Here is a 27,228-nt window from a genome sequence, read left to right on the forward strand (position 1 = left end):
GGAAAACAGATAGCCTTGCAACAGTTTTTACAGTCAATGTTAATGGGAAAGGCTTCATTTCTCAAATATATAGAGAACCGAATCAAATTTATAAGAATACATGTCATTCCCCAATAAATGGTCAAAGAATAGTGTGTGAGGAAAACCCCTACCCAAAATTTAATCAAAAACTCAGAGGCTTCTCAAAGTAGGAACAGAAAGCATTTATTCAATTCTCATGAGAAAGGGGTGTCACCTCCACTAAGACAGACTAGTGGAAGGAGGCAAGTTGCAGAAAACAAAACTTGGTCATATACCCTAACACAGACCACCTCTCCCACTGACCTTACCCTCATTGGTTGAGAGCTCAGCCTCCCAATCTAGTGTGGGAATCTACCCCAGATAGAAAGAACAAGGTAACAATTTTCAAGCAATGAAAACTGGATGAAAGCATTTACTACCTTATTTGGCAGTGGGTGATAGCAGGGGAGGGGTAAGTTTTGGTTTCCCAGAGATCAGGTGGTCTACTGGAAAGTGAAACTTGGGCCTCCTCACAGCAGAAGCCCAGCCTGAGTTTAGAGCAATGTCTCTATTTTATGAGAATGCTTTCACTTACTTCACTCAGTCCCTTATCTCATCTTATCCTTTGAAAGCTTCTCACACCAATGTCCATAGGCTTCTTCTTCATTCCTCTGGCACTCCACTGTGCAAACATCTTTTGCTAAATCATCCATGCTCCAAAAATATGATAGATAATCCCCTTCCTTATTAGCTTCATTGATCCATTCCCGGTCTACATAAGGGACCTTGAGAATACCCCTTGCTACATTGCATTGTACTCCCTTCTCCTGAAATTCTAACTTTTTGGAATCTGACAGAAGAATTCTAACATCTCCAGTGTCCTTTTCAGTCCATTCCTGCAAGATCTCAGTGCAATTATATCTCAATCCCAGTCAAGGTCCATTTGCAACGACTCTTCCCTAATTCAACCCCCTCCCCCTTGAGTTGGATTTATACAGAATACTCCTTTTCTCTCTTCAGTAATCGGCCAGGCGTGTTCCTCCCCATCTTTCCAGAGACCTGTGTTATTGCTAACTACAGCCTTAGTAGTAAGGAGCCATTCCAGTTTTAGAGGGACAGGGAACCATGGCCACTGAGATAACCTGTGAGGCCCACCACAGACCCAACAGTTAGTTAGGTTAAAATTCTGGGCTATAGTTTCCATCAATTGTTCAAACTTCTTCCTTTCTCTTGTTTGAGGTATTGATACCAAGGCAGGAATGATAGACTACAGCAATAAAAGAGTTAGGGAAATCCCCATGGTGATACACTGTGGTTACAAGCAAAGCAGTGATGTAGGGGAACAGAGACACAAGCAAAGATACCAAATACCAAGATAATCACAAGCCAGAAAGAAACAAAGATACACGCAGCAATTAGGACTCTCACTTGGAGGGAGAATGTTCAGGGCTCATGTATGCACCCAATGGGAGGGCCATGACTGTGTTGGACGTGCACTTTCAAATTCTCAGGCTTAGCTGACTCGATTGTCCATGTGGTGGGAGATTCAACAGGTCTCTTTACTCTGGTGTGGTGAGTCCAACCCTTCTTTTCCCTTCCTACTGAAGTGTCAGCTGTCAACAGGATCTGGAAAGGCCTTTCCCAAGAAGGGGTAAGGTTTTCCTCTTTCCAAGTCCAGATCAGGACCTAGACACCAGGCTGGAATTTATGGACTGGAAATCCCAATGGCAGTGCCTGGGCAATCAGTTCCTTCTGCTGCAATACAGTCAAATGTTTTATCAAGGAATATACATAATTTCTCAAAAACTTATCTTTACTTTCTAATATAGGATGCCAGTTTTTGTGTCCCATGGTGTTTCCAGAATATGGATGTCCAAAGAGGAGTTCACATGGAGACAGTCCTATAACTCTTTGGGGTTTTGTTCTAATTCTGAGGAGGGAGAGGGGCAGGCACTTTGTTCAGGGCAACTGAGTTTCTAAAGCCAATTTACTGAGCTATCTTTTAATTTCTTGGCTCATCCTTTCAACCTTACCAGATTTGGGAGGGTACCAGGGAGTATGAAACTCCCACCTAATATCCAAGGCTTGGGCTAGGAACTGCAGAATCTTGGCAGTAAAGTGGGTTGGTCCCCTGGCCCGAATTTCTACAATCCACAATCCCATACCTCGGAATGATCTGCTCCAGCAGTACCTTACTGACTGAGGGGACAGTAGCACGTGGCAGGGGAAAGGCTTCCACCCAAGAGGTTAAAGTGGTTTATTATGACCAATAAGTATTTGAGATGTTTTATAGGAGGCAACTCTGTGAAGTCCACCTGTATATTCTGAAAAGGCCTAAGACCCAGTGATTAAATTACATTACCATTACAAAAGGACAAGCCTAAAACTCATCTTTTAACTATTATACTAAACTATTTGCTTCCTTCATTAATTCTTCCCAAGATGGCGCAGGGGTCAGGGACCACTGGGTGAGACGGCAAAAACGATTTTATTACTCTCCCTTAGGTCTTGCACCAATCAGTAGGTCACATCTCCTTTTTGGACTGGCAAAATAGGAGTATTGAAGGGGGAAATGCAAGATTCAAGAAGACCCCCCCTTCAATAGTCCCTGGGTTACCTGTTGGAGCCCCCTCCTTCCTTCGAGAGATATGGGGTACAGTCTCACTCTCATCACTGTGGTGGGATTCCTGAGTTTAATTTTTATAGGTTTTACTTTGACCCTGCCTTTATTTGTGGGATTCACCCATACTTCAGGATAAATCTGTTGATATTCTTTTAAAATTAACTATCTGAGTTCCTCTATTTACTAAATAGCCAGTTTAGTAATTAAATCTCTTCCCAATAAATTTACACCTACCTCTGGGACTAGGAGTAATTGATTTAAGGCAGTGGTTCCTTTGCATTCAAATTCTAAAACTTCTGTGAGGGGAACAGTGAAGTTCTCACCCATTACTCCAGAGATGATAAGGGTGTCCTGCACGGAGGCAATTGGGTTACTGATGACCAAGCCACCCCAGTATCTATCAAACACACTATCTCTTCTCCCTGAGGCCTCACCCTTAAATTTATCAAGGGTTCCAGGTGTGTTTCTATGAACCCCTGACGCCCCTAATCTTCTCACTCCTTTGTGGAATAGACTTTTTGCTCAGTCTAGTATTGAGGGCCGTCTCTCATCATATGTTCCCCTTTCTTACACCTCCAACAAGTGAGGGGCCCTCACCCTCTCTCTTCTCCTTTCTTTTTCCCCTGCCCTTGCAGTTTTCTTCCCCTACCCCTGCCTTCTCTCTGGTTTTATGGTTTCTTCCATTGCCGTGGTCCCTTTTGCTGTTCCATGGATTGGGTAGCACTTTGAATGGTTGGTACCAAGATTTTTGGCTTTTTGTTTTTGCTTATTATTGTTCCTTCTTACATAAACTTTTGTAGCTTTTCTTCCAATAAATTCTCCAGAGTTCTATGATTCCATCTATCTGTCTTTTGGATTTTCTTACTTATATCTGTCCAGGCATTAGTGACAAAATTTAACTTTAACATTGCCTCTGTGGTATGATCATGCATGTCTAAGCCTGAGTACTTTCCTATATTTTACTTTAGCCTTTCTAAAAATTCAGAGGGTGATTCATCCTTTTTCTGCATCACTTCAAAGGCTCTCTTTACATTCTGAGACTTTGGGGCTGCATTCTTAATCCCCATAAATATTAATTCCCTTAGGTCCTGCTTGTGAACCCTATGGACCTCATTACTGTGATCCCATCTAGTATCCAAGGTGGGATGTTTTTGATTTTCAGGGATTACCCCTGCCACAGGGGGATGTCTCATTTCCCATTCTACCGTGGCTCCCCTCCTGATCATACCCCTCTCTTCATGGGAAAACAAGACATTTAGAATGGACATAAACCCCCTCCAGGTATAGATGTTGGGTTGCAAGAACTGATCTAGCTGTTCTGATAATCCCCCTGGATCTTCCATAAGTATTTTCATTTCCTTCTTGAGGTTTCTCACCTCAGTAGTACTGAGGGGTGCATTAATAAACCCCTTTCCCCCTTGTGCCAAAGGAACTTTCCATAAAGGGAATATTTCCACTAGTTTTTTTGGCTCAAGAGGGAGGTTTTCTTAGTCCTTCAAAAGTTGTTTTAATTCCTTCCTGAGGGGACCATGAGGGGATTCTTTTAAGGTGATCAAGTCTCCACCCTCCTCAGGGGAATCAGAGGACACATTTATAGGCCAGGAGTGGCAGCAACAGCCATGTGGGACTCTTGTCCTGGGGGAGGTAGAGCATCAGGGGGAGGGAGAGGAGAGGATCCCATGAGTGGGGTTTTTGTTCCTCCTCCCCCTCTTCCAGGCCTTTCCTTACCAGCATTTGTCGTACCCCAGGCATCCAAAGGACTGCAGAAGAGCTCTTCTTTGGGTTAAATGGCTCCTTTGCATTTACAAAGAGATTTAGTTTTTGGCATACCTACTACTCAGAGGATCTATACTTTAGCTGCACTGTACCTTCTCCAATAGCCATCCCACCCCATACAAAATAACGGTACTTTATCATCTTTTTCTTATCTTTCTCCTTATATTTTGGTAACTCATTCCAATTTAGAAGTCTATTTCCCAAGGGACTATCTACTGGTATATCAGGTTTTTGATCCCATGTGCAGGATTTGGAATGATCCTTCCCCATTTTCAATTTAGTCGAGAGCTGTTGCCAGTCTCTCCAGGTTTAAGACCTAATGAATTAACCGAAGGGATCACTCCCTTCCTTCAGTCACTATGGGCGCTCACTCAATGGTATCCCTATACCAGGGTCAGTCTGTAATTTAGTTGAGAGCCATCACTGGTCTCTCCAGGTCTATGGCCTAATGAATTATGACACAAGGACCCACAAGATGTTGCTCACCTCTGGGTTATATGCGTATAATTCATGTGACTGCTTTGTCCACTGGCTGGCTGGAGTTTGGTTTCGCTTCAACATGGTCAGAGTCTTTCTCTAGGTTTCTGTTCCTTTGAGCTCCTCTCTTTGGAAATTTACCCACTTGTAGTGGGGGCTACCCACCAACTCCACAGACCACTGAAGAAATCTCTAGAGGTTGACTGCCTCGAGACCAAGGTAGGGAAGGGGCTGCTCACAAGTGGGCAGGTCCTGGACCACCCCCAAAAACTGTGTGGAAAAGCCCCAATGCAAAATTTGTTCAAAAACTCTGATGCTTCTCAAGGTAGGAACAGAAAGCATTTATTCAATTCTCATGAGAAAGGGGTGTCACCTCCACTAGGACAGACTAGTGGAAGGAGGCAAGTTACTGCAAACAAAACGTGGTTATATACCCTAACGCAAACAACCCCTCCCACTCCCTTACCCTCATTGGTTGAGAGCTCAGCCTCCCAATCTAGTGTGGGAATCCATCCCAGATAGAAAGAACAATGAAACAATCTTCAAGCAATGAAAACTGGATGAAAGCATTTACTACCTTATTTGGCAGTGGGTGATAGCAGGGGAGGGGTGAGTTTTGGTTCCCCCGAGATTGGGTGGTCTACAGGAAAGTGAAACTTAGTCCTCCTTGCAGCAGAAGCCCAGCTTGAATTTAGAGCATAGTCTCCATTTTATGAGAATGCTTTCACTTACTTCACTCAATAGGAATAGGCAGTTTTCAGATGAAGAAATTAAAGCTATCATATGAAAAAAAATGCTCTAAATCACTATTGATTAGAGACATGTAAATTAAAACAATTTTGAGGTGCTACCTCACACCCATCAGATTGACTAATGTGACAAAAAAATAAAATGATAAATGTTGAAGAAGATGTGGGAAAATTGGAATACAAATGTATTAATGGAAGAATTTTTAACTGATCCAAACATTCTGGAGAGCAATTTGGAACTATATTCAAAAGGCTATAAAGCCATGCATACTCTTTCATTTAGCAATACCACAACTAGGTCTGTATACTAAAGAGATCTTAAAAAAGGGGAAAGGACCCACATGCACAAAAATATTTATAGCAGGGGCAGCTAGGTGGTGCAGTAAATAGATCACCAGCCCTGGTATCAGAAGGTCCTGAATTCAAATGCGACCTCAGACACTTGATACACTTACTAGCTGTGTGATCTTGGGCAAATCACTTAACCTCAAACACCCTGCCTTCCCTCCTTCAAAAAAAAAAGAAGTAATTGTTTAAAAAATATATTTACTGCAGGTCTTTTTCTGGTGGCAAAGAACTGGAAATTAAGGGAATGCCCATCAATTGGAGATTGACTAAACAAGTTGTGGTACATGAATGTAATGGTATATTGGTTTTTTTCTTTCTTTTTTTTCTTTATCAAATGCTTTATTAGCTTCTAGTTTACATCATACATTTCCACAAGATTTGAGTTACAAATTTTCTCCCCTTTTTTCCCAACCCACCACCCCAAAATAGTGGTCCAACTGGATATCCCCTCCTTCAATCTGCTCTCTCCCATATCTTTCCCTATCCCCCCTCTGATTTTCCAGTAGGGCACGATGGTTCTCTGTGCCCTACTGCCTGTAAATCTTATTTCCCTGACACATGTAAAATAATATTAATAATAGTATATATACATATACATATATATATAACACATTTGATTTGAAAACTTTGAATTCCAGATTCATTCCCTTCCTCCCTTGTCACCCCCCTTTACTAGGAAGATAAACAATTCAATATAGGTTGTATATGTGTAGAGATGCAAAGCATTTCCATAGTGGATATATTGTAAAAGACTGACTATATTTCCCTCCATTGGATCCCACCTCCCATTTGTTCTATTCTCTACTTTGATCCTGTCCCTTTTCAAAAGTGGGTGCTTACCACTTCCCTCCCCCCAGCCTGCCCTCCTTTCCATCATCCCCCCTCTCATCCCCTTCCCCCCTACTCTCCTGTAGGGTGAGTTACTCTATTTAGTGTGTAAGTCATTCCCTCCCCAAGCCAAATTCAATGAGAATAAGGTTGATCCATTCTCTTTTGCTTTCCTGTTCTTCCCCTCCATTGTAACCATTTTCCCTTGCCTCTTCTATATGAGATAGTTTCCCCCATTCTGTCTCTCCCCATCTCCTCTCATTATATTCCTCTCTTACCTCTTAATTTCACCTTTTAAGTATCATCCCTTCCTATTAAATTGGTCCTGTGCCCTCTTTTTATGTATACCTGTACATGTATATATACACCCACTCACATATGTATTCATATACCCTCCTATGTAGACATATATGTATGTATACATGCTATATATATATATACACACACCCACATTACTATTCCCTTCAACTAGTCTCATACTGAGAAAAGTTTCATAAGTTCCAGTTATTGTTTTTCCTTGTACGAATGTAAATAGTTCAACTTTTATAAGTTCCTTATGATTTTTTTCCCCTGTTTTCTCATGCATCTCTTGCTTCTTATATTTGAATGTCAGATTTTCGATTCAACTCTGGTTTTTTCATCAACAATGCTTGAAAGTCCTCTGTTCCATTGAATGACTATATTTTCCCCTGAAACATGATACTCAGTTTTTCTGGGTAGGTGATTCTTGGTTTTAATCCCAGCTCCTTTGCCCTCTGGAATATCATATTCCAAGCCCTTTGATCTCTCAGTGCAGAAGCTGCCATATCCTGTGTTATCATGATTGTGTTTCCACAATATTCAAATTGTTTCTACCTGGCTGCTTGTAATATTTTCTCCTTGATCTGGGAACTCCGGAACCTGGTTATAATATTCCTAGGAGTTTTCTTTTTGGGATCTTTTTCAGATGATCAGTGGATTCTTTCAACCTCTATTTTGCCCTCTTCTAAAACATCAGGGCAGTTTTCCTTGAGAATTTCTTGAAGGATGATTTCTAGGTTCTTTCTTTGATCATGGCTTTCAGGTAGTCCAATAATTTTTAAATTATCTTTCCTGGATCTGTTTTCCAGGTCGGTGGTTTTCCCAATGAGATATTTTACATTGCCTTCTATTCTTTCATTTGTTTGGATCTGTTTAATAGTATCTTGATTTCCCATAAAGTCACTAGCTTCCATTTGCTGAAATCTAATTCTGAAGGAATGATTCTCTTCAGGGAGCTTTTGAGATTCTTTTTCCATCTGGCAAATTCGGCTTTTTGAGGCATTCTTCTTCTCATTGCCTGTTTGAGCCTCTTTTGCCACCTCAGTTTATTTTTAAGGTGTTATTTTCTTCAGTCAGGTTGTTGACTTTCATTTCATAATTTTCTCACATTGTTCTCATTTCTCTTCCCAATTTTTCCTCCACTTCTCTTATTTGGTTTTCAAAATCCTTTTTAAACACTTTTATGGCCTGTAACCAGCTTGTATTTTTCTCGGAAGCTTTTGGTGTAGGAGTTCTGACTTCACTGTCTTCCTCCTGTTCCTTGCTTTAATCCTTTTTTTCCCCAAAATAGGAGTGCAAAGTTGGATTGCTCTGTGTTTTTTGTTTCCTTTGCTTGTTCATGTTGCCACTCAATTACTTGACTTTTGAGCTTTTTGCTACAGTAGGACTCTGCTACCAGATAAGGGAGGTTTGTCCCAAATTTCTGGGGTTTTCTTAGCTGCTAGAGCTGTTAGTTGAGTGCCCTCTCTGAGCCTCCACATGCTTTGGCAAGCTGGTCATGCATCGCAGGATCTCTGTTCTAGACCGCAATCCAGATCCAAACAGGTTAAAGGAAGAGTAATTATCCCTCAGACTGGTTGCTTGGTCTACCTACAATCTGCAAGCCAGGAACTGAAGCTGCCACATGGCAGTGGCTGCATGACTGTGGTGCCTCAGTAGCTTCTCCATCCAGGGGGTAAAGGCCAGACTGCACTCCCAAACTACCGGTTCCCAAAGTCCACACTACACTGACCTCTCACTTTGTCCTTAGCATCTATGTGTTGATAATTCTGGAAACCTCCACAGCTGTTGTTGATCTGAAGTCCCTCCAGCCGGCGACTAGTTATGGCAGTCCTGAGGCTAAAACCTCGGGCTTGTGTGGGGCTGGGCTCAGCTCCCAGAGTGCTGCCCTGGCCCCTTCCTGCCAGCCTGCTGGACTGCCTTCAGTGGGAGGTTAGCTTCTTTCTGTCATTTTGTGGCTTCTATAGCTTCAAAGTTTGTCTAGAGTCATTTTTTTACATGAATTGGAGGAGATGGAAGCCAGAGCCACATGGAAGTCTTGTTTCTAATCTGCCATCTTGACTCTGCACCCTGTAATGGTATATTGTTGTTCTGTAAGACATGATGAGCACATGAACTTGCTGAAAAACCTGGAAAGACTTACATGAACTTATGCTGAGTAAAGTGAGCAGAACCAGGACAACAATGCACAGCACTGTCCAACGGCAATGTTGTGTGACAATTAACTATGACTTAGCTCTTCTCAGCAATAAGATGATCCAAGATAATTCCAAAAGACTCATGAAGGAAAATTTTAGAATCTGAATGCAGATAGAAACATATTATTTTCACTTCTTTCTTTTTTTTTTTTCTCCTGGCTTTTTCTTTTGGTCTGATTCTTTCACAACATGACCAATGTGGAAATATGTATGGCATGATTGTACATGTAGAACCTGTATTATATTGCTTTCTATCTTAGGGGTAGGGGAGGGAAGGAGACAAATTTGGGCCTCAAAATTATACAAAAATGAATGTTGAAAACTATCTTTACACATATTCAGAAAAAAAAAACACTAATAAAAATAGAAGACTAGAGCAATGGAACAGGCTTAGACAAGGAAGAATCAGGAATAACTGACCTCAATAATCCTGTCTTTAATATCCCCTCCCAAACAGATCATCTAGAAAAGAATTCCATATTTCTTTCTAATAGTATTTTGTTTTTTCCAATTACATGTAAAGACAATTTTAAACATTCATTTAAAAAAATCTGAGTTACAAATTCCCCTCTTTCCTAAAATAGTAAGAAATTTGATATAGGCTATATAAATGCAATCACATAAAACATATTTTTCATGTTGTGAAAGAAGAAACAGACACAAAGGAAAATACACAGATAATAAAATGAAAATAGAATGCTTCAATCTACATTCAGATTTTGTCAGTTCCTTCTCTGGATGTGAATAATATTTTTCATCATGAATCTTTAGGAAATGTCTTGGATTATTGTATTGAAAATCTGTTGAAGATGGCGGAGTAGAAACAACACTTCCACAGGGCTTTGGCTTCCACCACCCCCAATTCATGTAAAAGGGGACTCTGAACAAACTTTGTAGCTACATAACTCAGAATGACACAGAGAAGCTAACCTCCCACTGAGGACAGCCCAGGAGGCCAGCAGGAAGCAACCAGTACAGCACTCTGGGACTCCACCTCAGCCCCAAGCAAGCCTGATGTTTTAGCCCCAGGGTGGCCTGATCAGCCCTGGCTAGAGGGATTTCAGATCACCAGCAACCATGACAGCTACCAGAATTATCAACCCATAGATGCTAAGGACGCAGAGAGAGGTCAGTGCAGTGTGGATTTGGGGATCCAATAGTTGGGAGTGTGGTTGGCCTAAGCCCCCAGGGCAAGAAGCCGCTGAAGCACCGTGGCCCTGCAGCCATAGCCACATGTGGCTGCTTTATCTCCTGGCCTGTAGAGTGTAGGGGGACCAAGCATCCAATCTGAGGGGCAATCGCTCTTGCATTAACCTCCTTGGATCTGGATTGCAGTCTAGGGTGGAGGTCCTGGGGTGTGTGACCAGTTTGGCAGAGCATGTGGAGGCTTCAGAGAGGGCACCCAACTAATACTTTCGGCAGCTGAGAAAACCCCAGGGTTTGGTATGAAGCTCTCCTGTCTGTTAGCAGAGTCCAACTGTGGCAAAAAGCCCAAAAGTCAAGTAATTGAGTGGCAACATGAGTAAACGAGGGATGCAAAGTAAATAGAGCAACCCAACTTCACAATCCTATTTTGGTGACAAAAAGGATCAAAGCATGGAACAGGAGAAAGACAGTGAAGTCAGAACTCCTGCACCAAAAGCTTCCAAGAAAAATACAAATTGATTATAGGCCATAGAGGACCTTAAGAAGCAGATAAGAGAAGTGGAGGTAAAATTGGGAAGAGAAATGAGAATGATGCAAGAAAATTATGAAATGAGAGTCAACAGCCTGAATGAGGAAAATAAGACCTTAAAAAATAGACTAACTCAAATGGCAAAAGAGGCTCAAAAAAGCAATGAAGAGAAGAATGCCTTAAAAAGTCGAATTTGCCAGATGGAAAAAGAATCTCAAAAGCTTACTGAGGAGAATCATTCCTTCAGAATTAGATTGGAGCAAATGAAAGCTAGTGACTTTATGAGAAATCAAGATGCTGTTAAACAGATCTAAACAAATGTAAGAATAGAAGGCAATGTGAAATATCTCATTGGAAAAACCACTGACCTGGAAAACAGATCCAGGAGACATAATTTTAAAATTATTGGACTACCTGAAAGCCATGATCAAAGAAAGAACCTAGAAATCATCCTTCAAGAAATTCTCAAGGAAAACTGCCCTGATGTTTTAGAAGAGGGCAAAATAGAGGTTGAAAGAATCCACTGATCATCTGAAAAAGATCCCAAAAAGAAAACTCCTAGGAATATTATAACCAGGTTCTGGAGTTCCCAGATCAAGGAGAAAATATTACAAGCAGCCAGGAAGAAACAATTTGAATACGTGGAAACACAATTAGGATAACCCAGGATCTGGCAGCTTCTACACTGAGGAATCGAAGGGCTTGGAATATGATATTCTGGAGGGCAAAGGAGCTGGGATTAAAACCAAGAATCACCTACCCAGTAAAACTGAGTATCATGTTTCAGGGGAAAATATGGCTATTCAGTGGAATAAAGGACTTTCAAGTATTCCTGATGAAAAACCAGAGTTGTATAGAAAATTTGACATGCAGATACAAGAAGCAAGAGAAGCATGAGAAGGTAAACAGGGAAAAGAAATCATAAGGAACTTATCAAAGTTGAACTATTTAACATTCTTATGTGGAAAAACAACAATTGTAACTTATTAAACTTTTTTCATTATGAGAATAACTGAAGGGAATAGAAATGTGTGTGTGTGTGTGTGTGTGTATATACATATATATATATATATACACACACACATACATACACACATGCCTATATAAGTCTATATAGGAGGGTATATGGGCATATGAATACATATGTGAATGTGTGTATATATGTTTACACGTATATATAGATAGAGGGCACAGGACCAATTGAATAGGAAGGGATTATACTTAAAAGGTGAAATTAAGAGATGAGAGAGGAATATAATAAGAGGAGATGGAGAGAGACAGAATGGGGTAAACTACATCATATAGAAGAGTCAAGGGAAAATGGTTACAATGGAGGGGAAGAACAGGAAGTCAAAAGGGAATGGATCAACCTTATTCTCATTGAATTTGGCTCAGGGAGGGAATGACATACACACTAAATAAGGTATCTCACCCTACAGGAATGTAGGGGGAAGGGGATGAGAGGGGGGATGATGGAAGGGAGGGCAGGCTGGGGGGAGGGAAGTTGGAAGCACCCACTTTTGAAAAGGGACAGGATCAAAGTAGAGAATAGAACAAGTGGGAGTGGTTTAGGAAGGAAGGAAATATAGTCAGGCTTTTACAATATATCTACTAAGGTAATGTTTTGCATAGCTACATATGTACAACCTATAATGAATTGCTTATCTTTCCAGTAAGGGTGAGTGACAAGGGAGGAAGGGAATGAATATGAAATTCAGAGTTTTAAAATGAAATGTTTAAAAATATAAAAAAAGAAATAAGAAAATCTGTCATAGTTGATCACACAATGCTGCTGTTATTATGTACAATGTTCTCCTGGTTCTGCTCATTTCCTTTGCTTTAGTTCATGTGAGTCTTTCAAGTTTTCTCTTAAATCTAGATGCTCATCATTGCTTATAGCAAATAGTCTTCCATTATATCCATATACCACAACTTGTTCTGCCATTCCACAACTGATGGGCATTCACTCAATTTCCAATTTTTTGTCACCACAAAAAAGCTGCTCTAAATATTTTTGCACATGTAAGTCTTTTTAAAAAAATATTTGTTTTTCATTTTCAGCATTCATTTCCACAAAATTTTGAGTTGCAAATTTTCTCATTGTCTTTCTCCTACTCCCCCACCCCAAAATAGTAATCCTATTGAATACCTCTTTCCCCATTATGCTTTCTCTTACATCCTCCCCATGCCCCCTATGTCTTTCTAGTAGGGCAAGATGGATTTCTATACTCAGTGCCTGTATATCTTATTTCCCAGTTGGATGTAAAAAACCCATTTTTAAGATATATTTTTTAAAACTTTAATTTCCAGATTCATTCCCTTCTTCCCTCATCACCTACCCCTACTGGGAAGGTAAGTGATTCAATATAGGTTGTACATGTGTAGTTATGCAAAACATTTCCATAGTAGAAAGACTAACTATATAACTATACTAACTTTTCCATTGTGAAAGACTAACTATATTTCTCTCCATCCTATCCAACCCCCAAAATTTCTATTTTCTACTTTGACCCTGTCCCTTTTCAAAAGTATGTGCTTCTAATGACCCTACCTCCACCCCATTCTGCCCTCCCTTTTATCATCCCCCTCTTGTCCCCTTTTCGCCTACTTTCCTGTACAGTAAGATACCCAACTGAGTGTGTATTAATCCCTCCTTAAATCAAATTCAATGGGAGTAAGGTTGACCCATTCCCTTTTTCCTCCCTGTTCTTCCCCTCCATTGTAAAAGTTTTCTCTTGCCTCTTTTATATGAGTTAATTTATGCTATTCTATCTCTCCCTATCTCCTCTCATTACATTCCTCTCTCACCTCCTAATTTTATCATTTTAGGTATCATCCCTTCCTATTCAACTAATCCTGTGCCCTCTGTCTATGTATACATGTACTCATATATACACACACTCACATATGTATTTATAAACACATACACCCTCCTATATAAACATATAAATGTGTGTATACGTATATATATACAAATATATATATATATATACACACATATATATTCCCTTCAACTATCCTCATACTGAGAAAAGTCTCATGAGCTACAATTATCATTTTTCCATATAGGAATGTAAATAGTTCAACTTCAATAAGTTCCTTATGATTTATTTTTCCTGTTTACCTTCTCATGCTTCTCTTGCTTCTTATATTTGAAAGTCAAATTTTCTGTTCATCTCTGGTTTTTTCATCAAGAATGCTTGAAAGTCCTCTATTTAATGGAATGACCATATTTTCCCCTGAAACATTATGCTCAGTTTTGCTGGGTAGATGATTCTTGGTTTTAATCCTAGCTCCTTTGACCTCTGGAATATCATATTTCAAGCCCTTAGATCCTTAATGTAGAAGCTGCTAGATCTTATGTTATCCAGATAGTGTTTCCAAAATACTCAAATTGTTTCTTCCTGGATGCTTGTGATATTTTCTCTTTGGCCTGGGAACTCTGAAATTTGGCTATAATATTCCTAGGAGTTTTCTTTTTGAATCTTTTTCAAGAGGCGATTGATGAATTATTTCAATTTCTACTTTGCTCTCTGGTTCTGGAATATCAGGGAAACTTTCCTTGAGTATTTCTTGAAGGATGATTTCTAGGTTCTCTTTTTAATCATGGCTTTCAGGTAGTTCAATAATTTTTAAATTATTAACCTTTTTGGAAAGTAATGTGGAATTATTAAAAAAAAAAAAGATTCAAATGTCCATTCCCTTTGGCCCAGAAATTACATTCGTAAGAATATACTCACATGGAAGTTATTTTCATTAAAAAAAAAGCTCTGTGCATGCCAAAATATTTATAGCAATGCTTATTGTGGTAGCGAAGAACTGGAAACAAAGTAGATTTTTATTGATAGGGGAAATACCCCTCAAGCTATGGAATATAAATATAGTAGGATATTACTAAGTTTTAAAAATAAAAATAAGACCAACATGATGAATGCAACGACTCATGGAAAGCCTTACATAAACTGATGTAAAGTGAAGCAAGCAGAGACAGGAAAACAATATAAACAATAAATTGTTGTTCAGTTGTGTCCAACTCTTCATGACCTCATTTGAGATTTTCTTGGCAAAGAAACTGAAGTAGTTTTGCCATTTCTTTCTCTAGTTCATTTTACAGAAGAGGAAATTGAGGCAAACAGGTTTAATGACTTGCCCAGCTAGTAAGTATATGAAGCCAGATTAAATTTAGGTTCCTCCTGACTCCAGACTTGGCACTGTATCTATTGCACCACCTTGTCACTCCAAAAACAATGACTGCAGCCCTGCAAATATAAAGAAGAACCACAACATAATTGTAACTGAATGTTGGGAAATTATAAAAAACAAACTTGGCTCTGAAGAAGAAACAAGAGAAGGTACCTCCTCTGGTTCTTTGCAGAGGTTGGAGACCATAGGTGTGGAACATTGCACATCACATTAGGTTTTCATCAAGATGATGATTGATTTTACTGAAATTTTTTCTTCCTTCTTTTTAAAAAATCTTTGTTATAATAGATGACTTTCTGGAAGAATGTAGAAGAAGGATCCAGGAAGGAAATTTAGGTGGTTGTAATGGTAATGGTAATTTGAAGATCTTCCCTGCCCCTTAATAAGCCTAGGGTAATTTGAAGACCTTTCCTGCTTTGAAAATAAACTTTGGGGGCTGCTATATGTCACAGTGAATAGAGCACTGGTCCTGGAGTCAGGAGGACCTGAGTTCAAATCTAGTCTTTCTTACTAGCTGTCTGACCTTGGGCAAGTCACTTAACCCCAATTTCTCTCCAAAAAAAGAAAATAACCTTTGCCCCTTAATAGGCTGAATGTAGTCACATGGAGCCTGTGGTGGGAGGAGTTTGCTGAAGGGTGTAGAAGAGCCCACAGGAAACTGGGAGTCAGAGCTAGCTAGACGGGAGGAGTTCAGCACATGTCCCGGGGAGTCAGTCAGGCTTGTGAGTAAAATATTGGTTTGTGGGAAGGCTAAAGGATGCTGTGTCTCTCTGTGCCATTGTGGCTTAGTCACTTCTTTGCTGCTATGATGGAATCAGCTTACTGGTTTTGGAATTTGATTTTCTGGTGTCTAAATAAATGTTTTGCTTCTGTCTTCTATATGGAGCATTTGCTATATTTTGTGCTCGAGCACCATGAGGGTATATTTATAGTGGTCAATGGGTGCTGTAAATATTGCATTGGTGCTAAAATGGTGTAAAAGCCAAAGATATCACTGAAAAATCTTTTTTATAATTCTCTGAGTACTTTTTCTCACTATCACACTGTGCCTTATTCTCATTCATATGCATGTAGCAAAGACACTCTCTGAAATCAGAGCTCCTGAGTTCTAATCTCATCTCTAGCTTATTATTCCTATGAGATTGGATGAGTCATGTAACCTTTCTGGGCCTCAGTTTCCTCATCTGTAAAATTAGGAGGTTGAACTAGAGGACCTGTAAAGTCCCTTTCAACCCTAAAACTATAGTTCTGTGATAAAGGGTTATGAGGAAATTGAGGAGAGAAATGTCATATTCTGCTGAGACAGGGCAGGTTTCACCCTTGAAGTTTAGGTCTGAAAAGGAGAGCAGAGATTTCATCAGATGGGGAAAGGGGAAGATACTCCAAGCCCCCAGGGCAGCAGGAGCAAAGGCAGGAGGCAGGAGAGGGTGCAGAGAGACATGGGGACGGAGTTAGTTCAGATACAATGCAGAGGACCCAAAAGGGAACCAGACACAGGCTAGAGCCACCCTTGCGGAGGGGGTGGGACCTGAGAGGGGGATCTCATCAGGCGCTCTGCCTTCTTTAGGAGAACTCTTTGGAGCATCCCTGAACTGTGCATAGAGGCCTCCAGCAAGAGGGAGCTAGCTACGTCACTTGGCCGCCCATGCCTGTGTTGGAAGGCTTTCATCATTAAGAAGTTTTTCTTTACTCTGAGTTGAAATAGATTCTCTGGGGACTTCCTTGAGCTGGTCCTATTTCTTCCCCCCAGGGCTAGACAGGAACAAGTTTGTTCCTTTTGCCCCATGAAGGTCTTCAAATTTTTTAAGACAGTAATCATCACGTCCTCCATAAGCTCTACTCCAGGCTAAACAACCCCAGTTCCTTCAGCTATTTCTATTACACTTAATTGTTTTTTTCAAAGTCACCATCATCTCAGTGGCCCTTCTTTGAATGGCTCTATCTTAATGATATCCCTCCTAAAACGTGTTTGACTTTATAGGAGACAGGGATGCTTTTGGCTCCTGTCACAGCTTTAGGCCTTCCAAACATGTACACAAACTATCCTCTGAGTCCAACACCATATTAACTCTCCCAAGAAATCCAAACATGCTGTACCTGGGAGATGGCCTTAAGCAAGGTCATAACAGAAGAGGGATGGGAGAGGAAATCTCAAGCTCCTTACCTGTTGCCTTCTCCTACAGGAAACTGAAGATACCAGAGCCCTCTATCTTTCAGCAACTTCGGGAACGGGGAGAAAACCTGTATGTTGTGACAGAAGCTGTGAAGACCCAGAAAGAGGCCATTTTGAAGAGGTCCAGAAATAGAGGAGGCTTTGGGAAGATGACCATTCCTGGGGCCTCATGTATCCAGGTTAGAACTTGTATTTTAGATGGATGGGGCAGGGAGGGGGGAATGGTCCAAATGTCCCAGCATCCCTTGACTTTCTAGCCTTATCTCCATAACCCCAGAGACTCTCAGCAGCCAGATAGAGACCTGGACTAGGCCTGAAGATTCTGCAGGTCCATGTACCTTTCCTATGCCCTGTCTGGTGTATATCCATTTTAAAAAGCAAGTCCTGCTGTGGGTAACTGGTGCTTAGTCAGCTCTCAGCCATTCTCAGGGGTCTGGATAATGGTCAAACAGCAGATAATCCAATACTACTTCAACTGGGGTTTGGAATGCAGTAGGACAAGTCAGGTAGCTGCTGCATTCCCTTCCTCAGCGTTCCAAGAAGCTCCTTTAAATTTGTTGAGATTTTGTAGGACTGTCTGATGAGCAGATCCAAACACACACACACACACACACACACAAACACACACACACTCACACACTGATTAGAGGGGAGCCATTCATGGTTGAAAATCTCTGGGTAAATGACTCAGGGGACACCTGCAAATGACTAAGAGTGAATTGTCCTCAGTCACACTTATATGTGACAAGGCCCAACCGAGGTTGTAGCTCAAAGCCTCTGCACCTCCCTATTTCTTCTCATTCCCTTTCTCCCCATTGCAGAGAACTAGGGGCTGACTCCTCCCCAGACTCCATCCCCACTCCTGCTCCTTCCTCTCTTCCACTCCCTAGTTTTGAGATCCCTGCGTAAGCCCAGTCATGTCTGAGCACTGGATTTGGAGTCAAAGGACCTGAGTCCAGATTCCAGCTGTGTGACCTTGGGCAAGTTACTTCATCTCTCTGAAATGAGAGTTTCTGAGAATGAGAGGGTTGGATGAGCTGACCTTGGAGGATCCTTCCAGTACTAGATCTGTGATTCCTACCCTCTTTCCTTCTCTCTGCAGGGTGAGGGTCAGGGTCATTTGAACACAGTAAAGACAGTGACTGTTCCTGAAGGGAGTATACTTGCTTTCCAAGTTGCCAAGTTAATTATCCAGGACCAATGGAGTAAGTTGAATCAGAAGAACTGGAGGGGGAAGAATGTAGAGGTTGGGGAAAATTCCCCATAAATTCCCCTCCTCCTTCCAAGAGCTGTATGAGGTGGAGAAGGGGGGAGGACATTACTATAGTACATCTCTTGATGTTTGGGGAACTCAACTGCTAAACTGACAAGGCAGATGATGTATGTAGAGACGGTTTTCCTCTCTATACCACACATATACTCTTTTTTTTTCTCCATAGGGAAGTTCACTTTTTAAAAATTGTATCTTATTCTTTTCCCAGTTATAAGACAATATTTAGTATTAATTTTTATAAGATTTCAAGTTTTAAAATTTTCTCCCACCTTCCCTCTACTCCCCTCTTCCTGAAATGGTAGTCACTTTATATAGGTTATACATATACTACCATGTAAAACATATTTCCATAATAGTCACAGCTGTGAAAGAAGAAAGATCAAATGGGAAAAAACCCCACAAAAAAAGAATAAAGTAAGTGAAAAAAAGTATGCTTCAATCTACATTCAGAGTCCATCCGTTTTTTTCATCTGGATATGGATATCACTTTCCTTCCAGAGTCCTTTGTACTTCTCTTGGAAACAATGTATTATAGGATTCTGGTTTTGATCGAGTGCTATCTGCTTCCATTTTATGTGAGAGTTCACCTGATTCACATTCACAGTTACAATTAATAACTGTGTACTTCCCTTCATCCTATTTTTCCTTCTGATTGTCCTCTCTCTGCTTTGACCTTTTCCCTCTTTCACAGCATTTTGCTTCTGTCTACCACCTTCCCCCATCTTCCCTCTCTTCTGTAAATCCTACCACCACCATCTTTACTTAATCTCCTTCCTTCCTACTTTCATGTCAGGTAAGATAGATTTCTATATAGAATTGGTTGTGTGTATTATTCCCTTTTTGAGCCAGTGCTTATGAGAGTAAGGTTTAAATGATGCCCATCATCCACCCCTATATCTTTCCCTCCACTATAATAAATTTTCTCCATCTCTTCATAGAAAATAATTTACCCAGTTCTACCTCTCCCTTCCTTCTGTACCCAGTATATTCCTCTTTCTCATCACTTAGTTATTTTTTATGCCATTTCCTCAAATTTACTTTATGCACATACCCTCTGTCTATGTGTATTCCTTCAATTTGTTCTATTAATGATACAATTTTTAAGAATTACAAGTATCATCTTTTCATATAGGGATGTAAACAGTTCACTTCCATTGAATCCCTTATGGTTTTTTTTCACTTTTTAGGCTTCTCTTGCAACTTGATATTGGGGATCAAATTTTTGTCTTAATTCTGGTCTTCTCCTTATGAAAACTTGAAATACTTTTTATTTTATTTAAACCCTTCTATTTTCCCTTGAAGGAAATACTTAATTTCACCAGGTAGGTGATTCTTGATTGTACTCTTAGCTTTTTTGCCTTCTGGAATTTCATGTTCCAAGACCTTCAGCTGCAAAATCCTGTCTAATCCTGATTGTGTCTCCCTGATATTGGAATTGTTTCTTTCTGACCACTTGCAGTATTTTTTCCTTGACCTTATAGTTCTCTAATTTGACTATAATGTTCCTTGGAATTTGTATTTTGGGATCTCTTTCCTGAGGTAATTGGTAGATTCTTTCAATGCCCATTTTGCCCTCTGGTTCTAGGATATCAGGGCAGTTTTCCATGATAATTTCTTGGAAGATGCCATCTGGATCCTCCTTTTGATTATAGTTTTCAGGTAGTCCAATGATCTTGATATTGTCTCTCCTGGATCTTTTTTCCAGGTCAGATATGTTTCCAAAATGTTTACCTTTTTTTTTCCATTTTTTCATTCTTTTGAATTTCTTTGATTGATTCTTGATGTCTCATAGTGTTATTAACTTCCACTTGCCCAATTTTAACTTTTAAGGAGTTTGCTTCCTCAGTTAGCTTTTGTACCTCCTTTTCTTTTTGGGCAATTGTAATTTTTAAGGAGTTCTTTTCTTCAGTGAATTTTTGTATCTCCTTTTCCATTTGGCCAAGTCTACTTTTTAACCAGTTGTTTTCTTTTTCAAAGCTATTGACCCTTTTTTCCCCCCATAATTCTCTTTCATTACCCTCATTTCTTTTCCCAATTTTTCTTCTACCTCTCTCATATGATTTTTTTTTCACTTTTTTGGAGGGGGAAGATAGTCAATTGGGATTAAGTGACTTGCCCAAGGTCACAGGGCTGGTTTTTGTGTTAAGTGTCTGAGGCCGGATTTGAACTTAGGTCTTCCTGACTCCAGGACTGATCCTCTATTCACTGCACCACCTAGCTGCCCCTCTCATATGATTTTTAAGTTCCTCTATTTAAGTGTCATCTGAGCCTTTCAGGTCTGGGTTAGGCCAGAGAGTCCATGAGATCCCATCTCAAATTTTGTGTCTATGATTTAGCTCTCCATCACTTGGAGTTTAAATCCAGCCTTGTGACCTTAAAAGTAACCACTTACAAGTGACCTTAGGCAGGTCACTTAACCTGTCAACCTCAGTTTCCTCAGCTGTAAAATGGGGATGATAGCACCTACTTCACAGGGTTCTTGTGAGGATTAAAAGAGATAATATTTGAAAAATGTTTAGCATAGTGCCTAGAACTAGTAGGAGCTTAATAAATGTTTATTTACTCCCCCCTTTGCTTCCTTCCCCACTTTCCATATTTCTCTGTATTCTTCATATTTGACAATTTATAATTGCTCAAAAATATTCCATAACATTGACATGCTGCAATGTATCCCATCACTTTACAATCTCCCTTGAGGTAATGGGTAGAAATAGATAATAAATATCTTATAAGGGAAGGGAAATCTGCCTGGCAGTCTCAGACAGACTCATGCAGTGGTGAGCTCTCCATCACTCAGGATATTCAAGCAAAGGTTAAATGACCACTGGTCAGAGAGACCATAGATTGCTGATCAGGCCCAATTTGGACTAGATGCCCTCTGAAATCCCTTTGAAGTCTGACATTTTTCTTTAATCAGTTGTTGGACATGTACATTGTTTTCTTTTTTTTATGAAACAACTCTATTTTGGCACAAACTGGCCTTTTCTTTCCCATCTTAATTTCAACTTTCCTCCATCTAATTCTTCCTCTGATATGTCATCAGTGTGTTGTGGTATCCTTGGGTTCTCAGTGAAGGCTCTGACAGATCATTCTGACCTAGAGAAGTTTTGAGTATGGGCCCCAGGTATGTCTGCCACTTAAGAACCAGTCTGGTTAAATTAGGAGGCTCCTCATCACCAGTAGGTTGACCACCTAGGTTTGGTCCATGATTGTAGAGGGAGTGTTCACCTCAATGAAGTCATGGGTTCTTAAAGAGCTAAGGTAATAGCAGCCTTAAGATAAAGTCCTCAGCCTCAGTTTCCTTATTGGTAAAATGAGGGGGTTGAGCTAGTTGATCTCTAAATTTCTCTTCCATCACTAATGATCCTGGCAGTGAAATCCCTAGGTCTAGGGGTATGATTAATTTTTGTTTTGTTTTGTTCTGTTTTGTTTGCCTTTTTTTGGAGGGCAATTGGGGTTAAGTAACATGCCCAAGGTGACACTGCTAGTTTTTTTTGTGTGTGGGTGTTAAGTGTCTGAGGCCAGAACTGAACTCGGGTCCTCCTGACTCCAGGCCCGTGCTTTACTCACTGCGCCACCTAGCTGTCCCGGTATGATTAGTTTTGCAGCTTTTATGGAAAGAACCAGACAACTTTCTAAAAAGGTTACACTGATATCCCTTAGCATAGCTAGTTCCCCTTAGCACAGCTAGGGGAACTGGCCAACTCAAGCTCAGAGAACCATCATGGTGGTTCTCTGGAGGGAAGCCTCCAGTTGCCAGGCCTCCTCTTCCTTCAGCACAGCTTTGGGGAAGCAGGTAGATGCCTATCCTATGGATGCTTAAGCAAACAGTCAGGTTTCTGGAGGCTGCCTGTTTCCCCAGGGCTATGCTGAAGCATGGCAGGTCCGTGCCAGCTCAGGGTAAGAGGTAGAAGAGGGAGAAGTAGAATGGGGTAAATTATTTCACATGAAAGGGTGAGAAAAACCTATTACAGTGGAGGGAATGATGGGAGGGTGGGCAATAGGTATCCTTTGAACCTCACTCTCATCAGTATTCACTCAAGAGGGGAAAATATGTACAATCAGTTGAATATAGAAATCTATCTTACCTGATAGGGAAGTAGGAGGGGAGGAGATTTAAGTAAAGGGATAGCAGGGGGGGAGTGGCAGGGGAGGGGAACTGACATAAGGGAGGGCAAGTCAGGGGAGGTAGTAGAAAGAAGCAAAACACTGGTGAGGAAGGAGAGGATGAAAAGAGAGGGAAGACAAACTGGAGGAAGAATAAGATGGAGGAAAATACATAGGTAGTAATCATAACTGTGAATGTGAACAGGATGAACTCTCCCATAAAACAGAAGTAGAAAGCAGAGTACATTCAAAACCAGAATCCTACAATATGTTGCTTAAAAGAAACACACTTGAAACAAAGAGACACACACAGAATAAAGGTAAAGGATTGGATCAGAATCTATTCTGCTTCAGCCAAAGGGGAAATAAAGGCAGGGGTACCAATCCTGATCTTAGACAAAGCAAAAGCAAAAATAGACCCAATTAAAAGAGATAAGGAAGGAAACTACATCTTGCTAAAAGTTATCATAGACAATGAAGTAATCAAATTAGAAGAGCAAGGAATAATCTATCTGTCAGATCTGTGGGGAGGAGAAGAACCCATAACTAAACAAGAGATCAGGGGCATTACCAAATATAGAATAGATAATTTTGATCATAGTAAATTGAAAAGCTTTTGTACAAACCAACCAATGAAACCAAGATTAGACAGAAAGCAGAAAGCTGGGAAACAATCTTCACAGCAAGAGGTTTCATTTCTCAAATATATGGAAAATTGAGTCAAATTTATGAGAATACAAGCCATTCCCTAATTGATAAATGGTCAAAGGATATGAACAGGCAGTTTTCAGAGAAAGAAATTAAAGATATCTATAAGCACATGATGAAGAAATCAAAGCTATCTATAGGCACATGAAGAAGTGCTCACTTTTGATTAGAGAAATGCAAATTAAAACAACTCTGAAATACCACCTCACATCAAACAGATTGGCTAATGTTACAGAAAAGGAAAATTATAAATGTTGGAGAGGATGTGGGAAAATTGGGGCACTAATGCACTGTTGGTGAAGTTATGAACTTATCCAACCACTCTGGAGAGCAATTTGGAACTATGCCAAAGGGCAACCAAATTGTGCATACCCTTTGGTCCAGCAATCTACTATTAGGTCTATCTCCCAAAGAGATCATAAAAAAGGGAAAAGGACCTACGTGAGCAAGCGTATTTATAGCAGCCCTTTTTGTGGTGCAAAATATTGGAAATTAAGGAGATGCCCATCAGTTGGGGAATTGGCTGAATAAGCTAAGGAATATGAGTGTAATGGAATTCTATTGTGCAATAAGAAATGATGAACAGGCAGATTTCAGAAAAACATGGAAACACATGTATAAACTGATGCAAAGTGAAATGAGCAGAACCTGAAAAACATTGTATACAGTATCAGCAGCATCATGTGATGATCAACTATGAATGAATCAACTCTTCTCAGCAACACAATGATCTAAGACAAGTACAAAGGACTCATGAAGGAAAATGCTGTCTACAACCAGTTAAAGAAATGATGTACTCTGAATGCAGATCAAATCATATTTTTTCACATACTTTATTCCTTCTCATGGTTTTATTACCTTTTCATCTGTTTCTTGTTCCGCAATTGTGATGAGTATGGAAATACATTTTTACATAGCACATTATAAACTATATTAAACTACCTACAAATTTCAGAGGAGGGAAGAAGGAAGGAAGAAAAATTTGGAACTCAAAATCCTGTGAAAATGAATGCCAAAATTTTTTATTAATATGTAATTGGGAGAAATATAAATTACTGTTTAAATTTTTAAAAGCTACACTGATTTACAGCCCCTCCAATAATGGAACTCTGTACCTTTTTTCCCTTAGTTGCAACTGCATTGAATTTTATCATTTTAATCATTTTTTCTTTATCTAGGTGTTCTTCTACTTCCAGACAAGAACCAGAATACTTTCCCACTCAAAGGTGAGTGAAAAACGTGACTGTCTTCCTAGCCCCTGGGCCCAGTGAGCCCTTAACAGCCCATCCATGGACGGTCCAGGCAGCTCCTCAAGGACACTCTTAGTTTCCTAGAATTGACAAACTATACTTCCCAGTTTTAATTCTGCCCAGGGTTCTGCTTAGGTGAGACACAGAGCAAACTAAACATCTTTTTCCTCTATGTAGGAGGAAGGAGACAGAACATGGAAAATAAAAAGAAGGAAATAGAGTGGGGAAAGAGCCATCCTCCAAATCCAAAAGAACTGGGTTCTAGTCTAGCCTCTGACATGGAATGGTTGTGTGACCCTGGACAAAACGTGTCATTTCACAGAATCTCAGCAAATCTCTGTGCCTGTGAAGTGCTAAGGATTGTAGATCTGCACTGGCAGAGGGAGCTTCTTCATTGGCCATTCTCAATATCAGTGAAATCACTGGAACTAAAATATATACAGGTGTCCCCAAAGGCTTTTTGTTGTTGTTCAGTTATTTCAATCATGTCCAATTCTTCATGACCCCGTTTGGGCTTTTCTCAGCAAAGATGTTAGCATGGTTTGTGATTTCCTTTTCCAGCCCATTTTTACAGAAGAGGAAACTGAGGTAAATAGGGTTAAGAAAGCTGCCTTCAAAAATCGGAATGCAGTTTAAAGCTTTAATTGCTTTTGAGACACACTCTGTGTGTAGATGTGTTTGTATGTATATATATGTGTGTGTATACATACATGATCATACACACATACAAATATAAAATATAAAATGTGTGTAGATATATATGGATCGTTAGGTAGTATAGTGGATAGAGTGCTGGGTCTGAAGTCAGGAAGACTTGACTTCAAATCCATGCTTATTTATTAGTTGTGTGACCCTGAGCAAGTCATTCAACTCTGTTTGCCTCGGTTTTCTCATCTGTAAAATGAGCAGGTGAAGGAAATAAAAAGCCAGTCCAGTATCTTCATTAAAAAAAGCCCTAATAGGGTCTCAAAGAGTCAGACACAACAGAAAATGGAACTCAATAAAAAGATGTATACACACACATATATTACTCTAAGGTTTCCAAAATACTGTGTGTACATTATCTAATGGGAACCTCCCAATTACCCTGAGCAATATGGAGTCCAGTTGTTGTTAATGAGTTCACATCAATCGTTAGGTTGTTTTCTGGAACCTTTCCTCCATCTGTCTAAGCAAGATGTAAGCCATAACTTAGATGTTTTCTATTACTTTCAATTTGTCTAATAGAAAATCTCATAATGCACTTGAATCTTCCTGTTTCTTAAGGGGTGAGATGGGCAGGTGTTGGCATTGTCTTTTTACAGATGTAGAAGCCCCACTCTTGACTCATAGTCAGCAGAGACCATGGTTCAAATCCCACTAGCACACTAGCTGGATGTTGTGACCATATTGTTGAAAGACTCAGTCTCCTCATCTGTTGAATGGGGATCATAGCACCTGTAGCCCAGACCTCTCAGGGCCCTTTGAGGACCAAGTGAGATAAACTGTGACAAGTGCTTTGCAGATTTTGAAGCCCTAACTAGCTAGAAGTCAGCTGTTACTGTTAGGTCTGACACTGGCCCAACCAATCACCTGCTACAATGGATGGTAAGAGCCATAGGGATGGGAAGACAAGCTGAGTCAGGGACCCGTGTGGGGTGACTTTGATTCTTTGATGTGAAGTTGGGCAGCTTTGTTCTGTGCTATGATTCCTAATGAATTCTGGGGATGGATGGCTTCTGGAGACTGAAACATATTTTCTCTTTTAATGAACAGGATCTGGAATACAAGATCTATTAGGTTTCTGACCTTTCCCCCCTGTATTCCCACCTCCTATCCCATCTATTGCATCACTTCAAAATATCCCGTGGGGCAATGGGTAGAAACTAGGAAGGAATAGATAATAAGTAGCTTATAGGGGAAGAAAAATCTTCCCATCTGTCTCAGACTGACTTGTGAAGTGGTGAGCTCCCCATCACTCACAGTAGTCAAGCAAAGGCTAAATGGCCACTAGTCAAGGAGACCATAGATTCCTGCTCAGGATTAAGTTGTTGAATATATATATTAAGCAGCTCTAACTTTTTGTGCAGACTGGCCCTTTCTTTCCCATCTCAATTACAACCTCCCTCCATCTTATTCTTCCTCTGATGGGTCATCAGTATGTTGCGTTGGCCCTGAGTTCTCAGTGAGGGCTCTGACAGATCATTCTGATCTAGAGAAGTTTTGAGTATGGGTTCCACATATGTCTGTCACTTAAGAACCAGTCTGATTAAATTGGGAGGCTCCTTATCACCAGCAGGTTGGGCTCCAATGAAGTCATGTGTTCTTAAAGCACTAAGCTAATATCTTAAGAGATAAACCCTCAGCCTCGGTTTCCTTATTGGTAAAATGAGGGGGCTGAACTAGTTGGTCTCCAAATTTCTCTTCCAACACTAATGATTCTGACAGTGAAATCACTTGGTCAAAGGGTATGACTGGTTTTGCAGTTTTATGGAATAGAGCCAGATGACTTTCTAAAAGTTTTGATTAATATGTAATTGGGGGAAAATAAAATTCTATTT

General features: G+C 40.2%; 1 protein-coding gene across 1 annotated transcript in view; it reads left to right on the forward strand.

Moving 5' to 3' along the window:
- Positions 1 to 27,228, forward strand: part of LOC138167949 (gasdermin-D-like) — a 52,306-nt gene that overhangs the window by 10,076 nt on the left and 15,002 nt on the right. The window contains exons 4-6 of the mRNA XM_069096910.1: positions 17,361 to 17,529; positions 18,453 to 18,555; positions 24,617 to 24,664. Of these exons, the coding sequence (XP_068953011.1) occupies positions 17,361 to 17,529; positions 18,453 to 18,555; positions 24,617 to 24,664 (320 nt within the window). The remainder of the gene's footprint in view (positions 1 to 17,360; positions 17,530 to 18,452; positions 18,556 to 24,616; positions 24,665 to 27,228) is intronic.

This window comes from Petaurus breviceps, unplaced genomic scaffold, assembly GCF_028583685.1.
Source record: "Petaurus breviceps papuanus isolate PSGF00001 unplaced genomic scaffold, PetGlider_PUasm1.0 339, whole genome shotgun sequence".
Lineage (NCBI taxonomy): Eukaryota > Metazoa > Chordata > Mammalia > Diprotodontia > Petauridae > Petaurus > Petaurus breviceps.